Genomic DNA, 15664 nt, shown 5'->3' with positions numbered 1-15664 from the left:
GTCAGCCATTCTCTGCATTCCTCTACACTTCATTCCTCCACTTCATTACTCTTTGGGACATCCTGTCTATGTCCAGCTCTGAAAATCCACACTGACACATTCCTGTCCATATCCAACTCTGCCAGATGTTATAACCGGGTGGGGAGTGAATTGGCTCCCCTTCTATTCCACCCCTTCGGCTGGTTGCAACAAAGATCTTAAAACTTATTTTCCCCATGAAAATGACTTTTCCAGTCCAAATGTATTTATTTGTTAATAAGGAGACAATCAAATCAGGTTTGTTGAGTCAAAGTAGGTTTCTTAGTTACTAAACCCGAAAAAATAAAGACGCAAAGATTAACACAATGTTAGAATCCAATAAAAGGTTAAAAGAGTATGTGAATAAGTCCTTTGCTTGTCTTTGAGGCATAGATTGTTGAAGATTATGGCCCATTTGAAATTAGTTGGTCCTGTGGAATTCTGAAGCTGACTTGGTACAGGTCTGCATTTCGTTGAATGCACTTTTTCACTTCAAAGCGAGAGAGAGAGATCTTTAATGCTCTCTTCCAGCAGCATTTTGTAGACAACTGTCATGTTTCTTCCCCTCCTACAGTGTGCTTGGCAGAATGAGTTTTTAAAACTCCTATCAATATATTTCCAGAAAAGAATTTGGTTAGCATATTTTTCAGTCATTGTTGCAGACCAAGTGATCCTATGTTTGGATCTTTTCCTCTCCAAACCTTCTGATACATTTCAAGATAGAAACCAACAAGAAACTGGGTTATTTTGTCCTCCAGTGGGGTGTTGGAATGGCTGATTAATATCTGGCTGGTTAGCAGTTCCCGTTGTCTTGATAGAATGACAGTTGATTAAAGTCCAGCGCTCTGCAGTTTTAATTACTTTGTTTTAAAGAGCCCCTGTTTGAAGTGGACCTTGACGAGCCTCAGGTGTGAAATTCCATGCAATAGGTCTGCAGTGCAATTCATATGGAAACTTTTCAGAGAAGTGGTCAACTTATAGTACCTGACATCAGGGACGGGAGTTTCCAGCTGCGCTTGCCCCAAGACCGGAAAGTCCCACCCGAGGTCAACGGACCTTTGCATGGTCCTGTACCACTGCTATGATTCCCATGATGGGTGGGATGGAAACATTCTGTCCCATGTGACTCACGGCAGCCAATTTTGATCAGCCTCTTTTCTTGTATTTTTTAAAAATAAGTCTTCTGCAAACACTTTAATCTGCCTGTGGTTAGTTGGTGACATTATAGGTAGATCTCACTCAGCCACAATTTCCAGTCCTTATGACATGCAGTTCATATTACACACTCCCATCCATACCCAGCTCTGTCAGTTCATACCGACAATCTCCTGTCTAGCCCCGATCATGATCCTACCCCTCTTACATCACTGGTTTTCTAAGGCTTGGAGAATCCAGCATGAATAAGGTCTATGGGAATCACAATGTAAGGCTATGACTGAATGCATTAGGGTTGCAACCTTGGCTTGGAATTTGCGATGGTAATAATAGTCAATCAGTGTTAATTCTCATTACTCCAATAAACCTGGCAGCAACTTCTGGAATCCACATTAAGACAGAATATTGCAGAAATCAAGAAGTTTTTGTTAGTGATTTTATACTTCTCCAGAGGGTGCACATCTGAGATTCCCTACAGTGCGATCAAAGGGAAAGCAGTTGAATCAACAAAAATATTCATTCTTACATTATTAGCCTTGCAGTAAAATAGTTATATTTTGTTGACTGAGGTTTAAATGGGCTTTTAACAGTGTACCAACTTCATAATTACCGCACAACTGTTCCAAAAAACTTACTTTTTTTCTGGAATGTTAAATTACTTCCTATTTTCACATATTTGCAAATAAGATATTAAAGTTAGTTTGTCTTTATTTTGGCTTCTAAATCCAATAGTTTCGATGGTTGAAATTTTAAATTAAAGTGAAGACTGTTCAGTCCTTTTAACTTGATGGCTTATTGTTTGTGAATATCCCGGATGTATTTGGCTACTTACCTGCATGCTGACATCACTGCTACATTTCAAGACATCCCGAGACTTAGTATCAGATTTAAAACTCTATCGGGAAAGGGGAAAACCATTCTATAATTGTGGGCAGCTTTCTTCAATATTGCTTCACCGAATGATAGCAAAACCCAGGCCCTCACACCTGATACACCTGGTGGAGTTAAAGTTGGGAGTGTGCTAGAAAGGTTTTCAATTGTTCGCCCTATTATGTACAAAATTGAATATAACCATGGGATTCGTGTCTGAATAAAACCACTAACCCGGGGAGTCTACAATAAATGATATGTCACATATTCAGTTACGATAAATTAGCAGCCCTCAAAATACACTGTACCCTAAATACGATAAACTTGGAATCCTCCTATTTAATGCAAGAAATATCTCGGTAGATCCAGATGTATATATTAATATGTCTAATAGTATAAAAGTGAAGGAGCCAATTAAAAACACTGAGTCTTAACTTCTTAATTCCAATTCCTGTGCTTTTCTTTTCTATTCCTAAACATATTGGTGCCAAAATTCTACAGGTCTGCCAGTGCAGTCATTCTGTAATGTACTGGGAACTCACCAGAAGAGCTGAAAATAGATAAGAACCATGATACCCAACCTTACATCAAAATTTTCATGGGCCATATAAGAGGAGCTACCTTACAAGGCCAATGGAATAACCAGGGGCTGCACAGCGGGAGGGAAGACTCACATGGCAGGGAGCTGCAAAGGGGCCACTGGGGACATAAGTAAATACTTTGTAGGGTGGGGAAATCCAACACTCACCTGGCCAGCCATTGGTTCACCGCAATTTGCAGCCTCCAACAAGGCGGATGCCCAAGGTGCCTCCCTAGTGGCACAGGTAATGAGATTTATGATAGAAATTTAAAACTGCCTGAGCTCACAAACTGTGGCAATATCAGTGGCAGAGATCCCAGCTAAACACACCTCAGCTCTTAAGCTCAGATGTGTTCCCATCTCCCACAGGTATTTGCTCCGCACATTGTTCATAATGAAAGAATTCCATAGTTTAATGGAGGCTGGTATATTTTAGCTGTTGTTGAAAATAAAAAGAATGGTGAATGGATATGTAAATAATCACGTTAATTAATTTACTGATTTGAAAAATAAGATAAAACTAAAATTGGTTGTTTATATATAGCTATAGAGTTTATGAAAAAGGGAATGTGAGGTAAAAGAATTTCACATGAAATATTAAAATTAATACATAAAACAAGAGGGTTATTTTGATGACAAAAAGTCACAGGATATATTGTTTTATAAGGAAGTAGAAATGTTGTGGGGTTGGTAATGGTAAATGAGAGAATGCTTTGTTTGGGAAATGGTGTGGAAGGAGTTTAGAGGATGGGGAAGTGAGTTGCATTTTCAGGTAGTGAGTAGTTTTGTGACAGTGGAGAGCAGTTGTGGAGAAAAGAGGATTTGCGGAAAAGAGTTTTTGAAGTAGAGAACTTTATACTGAAGGAATAGGGAGCTGTTGTGGGGGTGGGGGTGGGAGTTAATTGCAGCCAAGAACATAAGAGTAGATAAATTAAGTCCATTAAACCTGCTCACTATTCCGGTACTTTGTGGCTCATAGATATCTCAACTCGTGAGGGTGGCACGGTAGCACAGTGGTTAGCACTGCTGCTTCACAGCTCCAGTGACCCAAGCCGGGAACTATATTCCATCCACAACAAAGGAAACAATTTCAAAAAGGCAATCTAACCAAGTGAATAGGGAGGCTAAAAGTCCAAGAACGAGGCAATTGAAAAAGGATAAGACTGGTGATGGGAACTAAGTACATATGTTATTGAATAAGTTCCAAAAGGGGATGGGGAGGATGGAGAGGATGGGGAGGATGGGGTGGAGGGGGGCAGTTAGGGCATAGCCTAATGTTCCAAAGATGAAATGGCAGCAAATACATAAATTAAATAGGGAATGGTGATGTCTGGTACCATGTCAAAATTGAACTGTCCAAACTTCAGCTGGAGGGAAAGCGTAAACATGAAAAGCCAAAACATGACAAAAGGAGTTGTAATATGACTGGGCTGACATATCCATGTCAACTAATGTCATGAAACTTTGAATTACAGCATGACAACCAAACTCTAATTATCTATTATTAAGTTTTGGCATGTTGACATTCAAAAGCATGACTGAAAATCATGATAGAGAAAGATATGGACAGGAAATATGTATTGTCTACAAGACTTGTAATGCCAGTTATTCTCCTGTGTCAGTATATACAATGGAGTGTAGTACTAATTCACCTCAGGTAGTGTCTCATTAGCCATTCACTATATACGCTACCCATTATTGTATTCCAATGGAACACCAGAGAAGTTATTGGGTGTATAGACTCTGAACTTCTTATTTAAATATATTCCTGGAGTTTTGCGTAAGGGGGCTGTGGTTCAGCTCAGAATCTATGAAGAGCATTGCACCATCATATAGGGAGTTCTACAAACTTACTCAAGGAATACGATGTGCTTGTTATGACTCTGAAAAGTCAACATGCTAACCTCTTGGGTTTGTATGGCTGCAGGTTTAATCTGGTATTTTGAAGCACATGTGGAAAGCCAATGATCTAATAAAATTAATCACTCATCATTTATGAAAAGCAATGAACAAGTCTTCCTCCTCAAAAGGTTATTCATTATTTATCTTATACAGGAAAGGGCAGAAAATTGACCTAACGCATGTTACCTGTTGTTGACCATTAGGACCACAGAGGAAGTCCCAATGCATGCATATGCACAGTATTTGCATTCAAACTTTTGATGGGCTCCCTCACTCCCACCCAGGGTAACCAGCTGTCCTGTATTTTTTGGTCTGTGCAAATCTAATGTAGAAGTAATGTGCAGCTAAGCTGTCCTGTGGCAGATCAGATCATTGCTCGCGATATATCGCACAAACTCATGAATGGGATTAAGGCTGCCATTTTGGACCTGAGAAGTGCCCAATCTACCTCAAATTACCCTGGATAAAAGCTTCGACAACACATGTTTGTTTTCAGCAACATCCCAATGTTCTTCAGCCATGGACTGATATTTCCTTAGCGTCCACTAGAGAACATTCTCTGATTATTTATTCATCTAGCTTATGGGTCATGGAACAATCTAATATCCACTCCTCATCTATATTACCTATATTCCCAAAAACCTCTTTGAGAGGATGTGAATACATTTCTGATGGTTGCCATTTTGTTCAGCATCCAGTCATTGCGTCACTTTCACTCTCCTTGTTTGCAACTCTTGTTGGAGAGAAAACGACAAGAGAAATGCAACGTGTTTCCTGCTTTTTCTACACAAGTTTCAGGAATGAAAATATTTTCATGACTTTGGGATGTTGTACGCTGTGCTGCATGAACCCACTGTGGCTGCACAACTCCCCACATTTTCTACCTTGTATCACTTCAGCTGAGTGGGATCCCAAAGCTCAATTGTCTCCACCTCTTGCTGAGTTAGGTCTGCTGTTTCTTCTCCTTTTTCCACAAATTACGTGCAATATTTTTTGGTTTGACAGTAAATGTTATTTTTAGACACAGATTGGCTTATTTGACAACTATTGAAGAATTCGTATCACTTCCCTTACATAATTCCCACAGACAAAACAATTCAACAAAGAACAAACCAAAAGAGAAAATGCTGGAAAATCTCAGGAGGTCTGGCAGCATCTGTAAGGAGAGAAAAGAGCTGATGTTTCAAGTCTAGATGACTCTTTGTTAAAGTGCAAAGACGCATTCCAGAATTCTTCTGTGATATATTGAAACTGTTTCAATTCCATGGTGGCACAGTGGTTAGTACTGCTGCCTCACAGCGCCAGGTACCTGGGTTCGATTCCTGGTTTGGGTCACTATCTGTGCGGAGTCTGCACATTCTCCCCATGTCTTTGTGGGATTGCTCCTGTTTCCTCCCACTGTCTGAAAGACATGCTGGTTAGATGCATTGGCCATTCAGGCGCCGGAATGTGGCGGCTAGGGGATTTTCACAGTAACTTCATTGCAGTGTTAATGTAAGCCTACTTGTGACACTAATAAATTTTAAAACGACTCCATTTTGATGTCCTATCCCCGCCAAACATTGCTCTCCTCTTTCTTGATCAATCGCCATTGCATGGCCTTCATCTTCACTCTCATCTGAAATTCTCATTCTTCAGATCAGATCCCTTCATGGCCTCTTGCTCACTGCAATGTTCTCCAGCCCTCTGAGAACGTACCATTCCTTTAACTCTAGCCTCTTGTTCATCGCCACTCTCTTTGCCGCACTGTGCCTTCTGCCATCCAGCCCCGTGCTCTGGAATTTCCTGTGTAAACCTCCTTGATTTGTATTTCCCTCTCTTTTAAGACTTCTATTAAAGCCTCATTTTAAAACAAATGATTGCTCGCCCTTTCAAATATCTCCTGTATTGACTTGTGCATTTTAATCTGATTATACCTTTTACAATCTCCTCGGAAATGTCTTTCAAAGATGCTTTGTAAATGCAAGTTATTGTTGATATGATACTGAGCATTATTATGTCTCAGTAGAGCGCAGTAAAGTATCTTGAATGAGGTGTGTTATGTTGTGCAGGTTATATATGTTGGTGGTTCTGATTCTTGACCCTAGTAATATCGTCAAATCCACAAATCAATCATTGAACCTTGATCTTCAACAGAAAATAGTCTGCAGCACTGAAAAAGACTTCCTTGACTGCAATTCTATTTTGTGCATTTGGGCAGATTCTTGTAGCTAATTCACTTGTTTACCTGACCATGTTAAAGCAGTATTTAGGAGGGAAAATGTGATTTCAGAAATAGATCATCTCATTTTCTTTACAATGAGGTTATTCCTGATAAGGTCTAAAGTCTGCTTATGGTGTGCAATAATTGGATGCTGATTTGTGATTGGAGATTTAAAGCAATCCCAATCTAATTGCAATAAAAAAGATCAATTTTAATCAATATTCACAATTTTATTTTATTATTGTATTAAGTATAATGCATCAAAACCATACATTGAATTAAACATTCCAAAGCTTACTAAAAATTTACAAGCATGGGTTTAATTCATTGCATTTAAATTGACTTTAGGAAAATATATCCTTCTAGACATTTTTTAGATTGAAGGGTAATTTTGACTTTGTGTGGTGTAAAACAGATAATCAGTATCAAGTGTTTTTCACGGTCAGTCAAAATTACCACCCTCTGTTCCAATACTCCCCTCCTTACCCATCCCCAGACTATGTGCAAAGGCACAGGGGACTAGAATCATAGAATGATTACAGCACAGAAGGAAGCTACAGTGTCCGTAATGTCTCTCTGCAAGAACGACACAGTTGGTCCCACTCCCCTGCCTTTTCCCCGTAGCCCGACCTCTTCTTTCTATTCGCATCCATTTCCCTTTTGAGAGCCACAACTGAATCTGTCTTCACCGTGTCTCAGACAGTGCAGAGACACATCGGGCAGAATCTTGAGCCCAGACTCTGCATTAGTGAGAATGGCAGCACGTGCTCAAAATCTGGAGTTTTGAAAAACATGATTCTCATCGGCGAGATCGCGTTTTGCAATTTTGGAATGATGCGGAACATGCCGCAGAATGTCGGGAACCTCATTTCAACACATTAGTATTTCATTAGCGAGCACTCACTCTGAATATTGAGCCCACACTGAGTATTCAATTGGCACCGGTGTGACGTCACGCTGACATCATTTACAACAGCTCTACATAGCTCTAGCATGAACCTGGCACCTTTACTTCCAAGGGGGAAGTGGAGGTGAGTGAGCGCTCAGCCTGTCCAGTACTCAAGGGGCATGAGGGAGAACGCTGGGGACATAGATAAGTACAGCTCAGAGCCATGGGTAGGATGCACTCTTGTTACCCTGGTGGTGTACAGGGGAAATTATATCGGGATTTTGTGGCAGAAGTTCTTCTGTGTTTAGACCAGGCAAGCCTTCAGATAATTACCACTGTACCCCGAAAGGAAGTGAAATAAGGAATGACCAGCCACCGTGCCACCTAGATGCACTCTGCGGACTTCTGCACTACCTACCTGGTCTTCCTTGACTGCCTGGCAGCCACCCATTCCCCCTCTGCTGCTGTCTTCAGCGCTGAGGTAACCCCCCACCCCTCTAGAAACAGGCTCACTATGTATTTCTCAGCCTCACAAATGCAGCAGTCACTCCTGCTGATGCTCAATCTTCAGGACCCAAATTTTGAGCTCCTCCAGCTGATGACACTTTTTGCACATGTAGTCACTTCCAGGACATGAAGATTTTCAGACTTCCACCTGATGAGGATTGTATATTAAAAATTCTTCTATCTGTATAAGCTCTTGTTCATGATTTGAGTCACAGCTCCTCCATCACATGTACTTATGTACTAGATGTATGGTACTTTTAATCCATAAAATAAACATTAAAGTGTGTCTATTAGACTTCTCTTTCAGGCCTGTGGATCCTGGTTAGCATTGTTGTACCTGCCACGTCCACTATTTCTGCCATAGTGGCTCTGTTCCTCCTTTCTCAGTTCTGTAAACGTTTATTTTTTTCTTTATAGTTTTGTTTCTAAAACTTAATTTGCATTTCCTTCACCTGCTTCCTCAACACTTTTCACATTCTTCTCTCCCCAAGAAGCTCCATCTCCCTCCACAGCAGTACTTATCTGCCTGCTCCAGTACACAGGTTTTCCCCAGCTAGATGCTGCAGTTTATCGCCTCAGATACTGCTCCACTCACTTGTGGGGAAAACCAACTGCTTATCTTTTAGAAATATTAAATATGCTTACAAAGTATTTGTCAACTTTATTAATACATACTAAATACTTTTAAATGTAAAACTACATTTCCAGGAAATTAGCAGAAATGGAATAGAAAGTCAAGCAACCGATCCACCATTACAATTTTAAAGTTTGCCTGTGCCTTCTAATGTCAGACCCAGACCCCGATCACCCCTAATTACTGTCAAGATCCTCCACTGCTGCCAGACTCAGGCTGTTCCACCATTACCATGCCCCGAGCTCCGCAATGGCTACCACATACCACTTCCCCCCACAACATTGACTGCTGCCAGACAACGCCGCCACCCCCCGCCCCCCCGCCCCGCCACCAGCTGCTCCCCACGGTTGCCAGTCTCAGACGCCCCTCTTCTATCATGTCCTCTATCTGCTGTCAGTACCAGACCACCACAACCCCCCCCCCCGCAAACTACTGCCAATCCTAAATCCTCCACTGGACCAGCCCATTTGTGCCAGATCCTGACCTCTGCAACAGCCATCAGACTGCTTATCCCCCACAATCTGCCAATCTCTGAGTGCCCCCTTCCTCCCAACTGCTGCTAGTTCCAGAGCATCACGACCTGGGTCAGATCTCTCGGCTGCTGCCAGTCCCGTCTGCTGCCAGTCTCCCCCTTACCCCACCTGCTGCCAGTCCCTCCCCTGCTGACAGTCCCCCCTTTCCCACCTGCTGCCAGTCCCCATCCTGCTGCAAGTCCCCCCCGCTGCCAGTCCCCCCCCGCCAGTCCCCCCCCCGCTGCCAGTCCCCCCCGCTGCCAGTCCTCCCCCGCTGCCAGTCCCCCCCGCTGCCAGTCCCCACCGCTGCCAGTCCCCCCGCTGCCGATCCCCCCGCTGCCAGTCCCCCATTTCCCACCAGCTGCCAGTCCCCCCCCCGCTGCCAATCCCCCCCACTGCCAGTCCCTCCCTGCTGCCAATCCCCACCACTGCCAGTCCCTCTCTGCTGCCAATCCACCTCGCCGCCAGTACCCACCCTGCTGCCAGTCCCCCCGCTGCCAGTCCCTCCCTGCTTCCAATCCCCCTGCTGCCAGTCCCTCCCTGCTGCCAATCCCCTCCTGCTGCCTGTCCCCCTCCTGCTGCCTGTCCCCCTCCTGCTGCCAGTCCCCCCCGCTGCTGGTCCCCCCCCCCGCTGCCGGTCCCCCCCTCCGCTGCCGGTCCCCCCCCCCCGCTGCCAGTCCCCCCCCCCCCGCTGCCAGTTCCCCCCCCCCGCTGCCAGTTCCCCCCCCCCCCCCGCTGCCAGTTCCCCCCCCCCCGCTGCCGGTCCCCCCCCCCCCCCACTGTCGGTCACCCCCCCGCTGCCGGTCCCCCCCCCCCCCCGCTGCCAGTCCCCCCACTGCCAGCCCCCCCTCTGCCGGTCCCCCCCCCCGCTGCCGGTCCCCACCCCCACTGCCGGTCCCCCTCCGCTGCCAGTCCCCCCCCTCCCCCCCCCCACTGCCGGTCCCCCTCCGCTGCCGGTCCCCCTCCGCTGCCGGTCCCCCTCCGCTGCCAGTCCCCCCCCCGCTGCCAGTCCCCCCCCGCTGCCAGCCCCCCCACTGCCAGTCCCCCCACTGCCAGCCCCCCTTCTGCCAGTCCCCCTGCTGCCAGCCCCCCTTCTGCCAGTCCCCCCCTTCTGCCAGTCCCCCTTCTGCCAGTACCCCCTTCTGCCAGTCTCCCCGCTACCAGTCCCTCCCCTGCTGCCAGTCCCGCTTCTGCCAGTCCCAGACCCACCTCTCCCCGCCCCTCTCCCCGCCCCTCTCCCCCCTGCTGCCAGTCCCCCACTGCCAGTCCCCTCCTGCTGACAGACCCCCCTGCTGCCAGTGCTCCCCCCGCTGCCAGTCCCCCCCTCTCCCCCCACTGCCAGTCCCCCCCTCTCCCCCCACTGCCAGTCCCAGACCCACCCCTCTCCCCCCCTCGCCCCCCCGCTGCCAGTCTCCCCGCTACTGCCAGTCTCCCCATGCTGCCAGTCCCAGACCCACCCTTCTCACCCCCCCCCCCCCCATTTGCTGTTCTCTGATGTTGCGACAAACACCTGACCTCTGACCCAGTGGTAGGAGCGCGCCCACAATGCGCGCTCCCGCGGCACTGGGAGCGGGGGAGCGCGCGCGGAGGGGGTGGGTGAGCGCGCGCGGAGGGGGCGGGGGAGCGCGCGCGGAGGGGGCGGGGGAGCGCGCGCGGAGGGGGCGGGGGAGCGCGCGCGGAGGGGGCGGGGGAGCGCGCCATGTCCTCTCCCGTTGGGTTGCGCGCTGGGGGTGGGGCCGCGCAGTGCGCTCTCCCGCTCGGGGTCGCGCCTCGTCGCGCGCGCGGGGCAGCGGGATGGCGGCGGCTCTGCCGAAGGTGCAGCGCCTGTCGGCCCGGGTGGTGCGGGTGCTGGGCTGTAACCCGGGCCCGATGACCCTGCAGGGAACCAACACCTACCTGGTGGGCACCGGGCCCCGGTGAGTACAGAGTCAGGCCTCAGGGAGGGAGGCAGCTGCAGAGCGGGGCCTGCTCCCGCTCTCCCCGGGACACTCACTCCTGGCCCGGCCCAACTGCTGCAACTTGAAGCCCAAAGAAAACTGACAGCGCGGAAGACCATTCAGCCCATCTCACCTGTGCTAGAGCTATCCAGCCTCACCCTGCTCTCTTGGTCACGGCAACACCCCGGCTTCATTCCCATTTACATTCAGTGAGCTTCTCTGTCTCTGCTGCACTTCCAAGCTGTGACTTCCAGACCCCTTCACACTGGAGATGAAAAAACAATCCCTCATCTCATTTTTCTACCAATTGCTTTAAATCTGTGCCATCTGGTTGTTGACTCTGCCAAAGAAAATAAATCATTGCTACCCAATCCATCCTCATAATTTTATTGCCTTCAATTTAATCTCCTCTCAATCTCCTCCACTAAATCTTATTGAACTTCACTTGTTATGGTGTAATCCGTCTGTTTATTTTTCCCACATTTCTTTGAAAGCCGATCTCTCATACACATTCCCAAGTGTTGTAGCTTGGGTTTTCCCATGCACTGCTAACAACGTTTTCAATCCAGTGATGTATGTCGCAGTGTCATAGAACTGAATCGTGTTCATTTGATCTTGGTCTTGTTCTCAAATTATTTTGAGAGCCTCTCAGGGAATGCCCCACTGCGGCCTGTCTTGGCTATGGCCACCCACCCAGTCCTTTTGAAAATGTCCCATACCCCCTATTGATCATGACTCCCCTCTCCCTGGTCCTCATGAGTCAGGTTGTTCCTGCTCTTTCAGACTGCTGCCAGGGGGGCCAGGATTGCTACTTCCTTAACTGTTGATGGAAGTTCTTGCATCTATTGCCTAAATCATATAGAGATCGTAATACAGCCTTCTTGGAGATGGGAAGAAAGGGGAGAAAGAGTGGGTGGCAGTGAAAAGATTGATGGAAGAAAGTCAGTACCCATATTAACTGAGAGAATGTGTGGAGAGGAAGAGACACCATGAATAGAATGGGTAGAGACAAGGACACTAGCATGTATTCGGTGGGTAATGGAGAAGAGTGAAAGAAATGTGTCCAGTTGAATTGATGACATTGTTCTAAATGTGCCAGTCTGAACTGAAGTTGAAGTTGTATAAGACACTAGTTAAGCCTCATCTGGAGTACTACGTCCAGTTCTGGGTGCCATACTTGAAGGATGTGAAGACATTGTAGACAGCACTGAGGAGATTCACGTGTTACCCAGGGATAAATAACTAGAGCTATGAGGTTTTCCTTGGAGAAAAGAAGGCTGAGAGAAGATTTGATTGAGGTATTCAAGATCCTGAGGGATATTGACAGAGTAAATAGTGAGAAACCATTCCCACTGTAGAGAGCATCAAGAACTAGAGGGTGCAAATTCAAAATAATTGACAAAAGGGGTAAAAGTGGTGTGAGGATTTTTTTTTTAACCTAGAGATTGGAGTCGGAAATGAACTTCCTTAGAGGATGATGAGGCAGGTTTGATCAAGGTATTCAGAAGAAAATTGGATTGCTTCCTGAAAAGAAAGAATGTGCAAGATTATGGGCATAACGTGGGGAGGAGGGCTACGTTGAATGTACTTGAATGTTGATTGGTAGGTCCATCTCGGTCCTTTTCGGAGGTCTCCAGCATCAAAGATGTGAATCTTAAGCCAATTCGATTCATGCCACGTGATATCAAGGAATGGCTGAAAGTACTGGATACTGCAAAGGCTGTAGGCCCTGACAGTATTGCGGCAATAGTACTGAAGACTGTGCTCCAGAACCTGCCGCACCCCTCATCAAGTTGTTCCAGTACATCTACAACATTGGCATCTGCCTGACAATGTGGAAAATTGTTCAGGTATGTGCTGTACAAAAGAAACAGGACAAATCCAATCGGGCCAATTACCGCCCCATCAGTCCACTCTTAATTATCAGTAAAGTGTTGAAAGGAGAGGTCATCAACAGTGCGATCAAAGGGCATTTACTCAGCAATAACTTGCTCTTGGATGGTCATTTTAGGTTCCACTAAGATCACTCAGGTCCTAGTCTCATTACAGCCCTGGTTCAAACATGGACAAAACACCTCATTAGAGGTGAAAGTGACTGCCCTTGAAATCAAGGCAACATTTGACTGAATATGGCATCAAGAAGCCCTAGCAAAACTGTCAATGGGAATCAAGGGGAAAACCCTCTGCTGGTTGGAGTCATAACTGGCACAAAGGAAGATGGTTGTGACGATTGGAGGTCAAGTATTTCAACTCCAGGACATCACTGCAGGAGTTCCTCATGGTACTGTTGTAGGCCCAACCATCTTCAGCTGCTTCATCAATGACCTTTCCAGCATAAGGTCTGAAGTAGGGATGTTCGCCGCTGATTGCACAATGTTCAGCACCATTCACAACTCCTCAGGTACTGAAGCAGTCCATGTCCAAATGCAGCAAAACCTGGACAGTATCCAGGCTTGAGCTGACAAGTGGCAAGTATATTTAGCACCACACAAGTGCTAAGCAATGATCATCTTCAACAAGAGTGGATCTAACCATCCCCTTGACATTCAATGGTATTACATTCGCTGAATCCCCCACTATCAACATCCTGGAGGTTACCATTGACCAGAAACTGAACTGGACTAGCCAGATAAATACCCCGTCGTGACCAAAGCCGGTCAAAGGCAAGGAATCCTGTGGTAATTCACCTCCTGACTCCCCAAAGCCTGTCCACCATCACGTCAGGAGTGTGATGGAATACTCTCCTCTTGCTTGGATGGGTGCAGCTCCAACAAGACTCAAAAAGCTTGACACCGTCCAGGACAAAGCAGCCTACTTGATTATTAATTCAATCCTTTCACCACTGATAAACAGTGGCAGCAGTGTATACTTTCTACAAGATGCACTGCAGGAACTCACCAATGTTCTTTAGGCAGCACCTTCTAGACCTATGACCACTTCCATCTATGGTTATGTTTTAAAAGTGTCTTTTCATTTTATGTAAAACAGAATGCCCTGGAATGGGAGACAATGTAAAGTTATAATCAAATCTGCCCAGTGACTGACACACGTAACCAGTTTGCCATGGGGATAAGGGCCTAGGTCCAGCCTTATTGAAAGCTAGGTGCAAGTTTTAACATATAAACACAAAGGAGAAGGCAGCTGTTCTTTCTTGCTGCTTGCAGACTCTCAGTGGCTGTCTGACTAAAAGCAGGTGCTGCCGTGCCAGGTAGATGAAAAGGACAAATAACTTTTTTAAAAAGAGATATAAATTTCCCAGTGAACGATACAAAGAACAGTACAGCACAGGAACAGGCCCTTCGGCCCACCAAGCCTGCGCCAATCATGTTGTCCTAAGTAGACCAACTGCCTGTATCCCTCTATTCCCCGCCTGTTCATATGCCTATCCAGATAAGTCATAAATGTGGCTAACGTAACTGCCTCAACCACCTCATTTGGCAGTGCATTCCAGGCCCCCACCACCATCTGTGTAAAACAAAAACTTCCCTCACACGAACCTTTCCCCTCTTACCTTGAACTTGTGCCCCCTTGTAATTGTCATTTCTGCCCTGGGGAAAAGCTTCCAACTGTCCACCTTACCTACGCCCCTCATAATTTTATAAACTTCTATCAGGTCGCTCCTCCGCCTCCATCTTTCCAGGGAGAACAATCCCAGTTTGTTCAATCTCTCCTCATAGCTAATACCCTCCATACCAGGCAACATCCTGATAAACCTTTTCTATACTCCCTCCAAAGCCTCCACGTCCTTCTGATAGTGTGATGTTATAGCATGATAACATTTCAAATGTTAAGATTTTTACTGTAACAAACAAACTAAAATCATTGGTTTGAAGCATCACTCTAAAAGTGCTTTCCCGAGTACAATCTTTCACAACTGAAAACCCCATGCCATGTTCCTATGTTACAGCATATTCTCAGCAGATATGTAACCTTGTATTCTGACGAAGAGCCAAAAGGACTCGAAACATTAACTCTGCTGTCTCTTACAGATGTTGCCAGACCTGCTGAGTTTTTCCAGCAACCTCTGTTCTTGTTTCAGATTCCAACATCTGCAGTATTATAGAAGAAAGGGACTGCTTTTGGGGGAGTGGTGGTGAGGACAGAACCCTTGTTCAAAGGAACAAAGTTTGTTGTGGAGGGTTGAAGACCAAAGAATCATCAATGGGTGCTGGAAGTCCATTCAAGTGTGCTTAGAAGATTGAGTAAAAGGGACTTTGTTTAAAAGGACACTGGAACATTCACCCTGGCAGGGCGGGGAAGAGAGGGCCTGTTGAATCACTGGGAAACATTTGAATACTTTGCACATGCATTTGCCCACACAATGCATTCCTATCCAAATGTCCTCTTGGAAATTATAAGGGAAGTACCCAAGATGATGCATATATTTCATAAAAATATAGTATGAGGTCTTAGCTCTGTTACACATATTATGTAAAATGTGGCAATTGGGTACCCAT

General features: G+C 46.2%; 1 protein-coding gene across 1 annotated transcript in view; it reads left to right on the top strand.

The window, feature by feature from the left end:
* Positions 1-11008: 11008 nt before the first annotated feature.
* lactb2 (lactamase, beta 2) overlaps positions 11009-15664 on the top strand; it is a 43580-nt gene continuing 38924 nt past the window's right edge. The window contains exon 1 of the mRNA XM_078216295.1: positions 11009-11186. Within this exon, the coding sequence (XP_078072421.1) occupies positions 11065-11186 (122 nt within the window). The 5' untranslated portion in view covers positions 11009-11064. The remainder of the gene's footprint in view (positions 11187-15664) is intronic.

Source organism: Mustelus asterias, chromosome 7 (genome assembly GCF_964213995.1).
Source record: "Mustelus asterias chromosome 7, sMusAst1.hap1.1, whole genome shotgun sequence".
Classification (NCBI taxonomy): Eukaryota; Metazoa; Chordata; class Chondrichthyes; order Carcharhiniformes; family Triakidae; genus Mustelus; species Mustelus asterias.
Note: the sequence above shows the minus strand (reverse complement) of the source record. Positions and strands in the feature narration are given on the sequence as shown.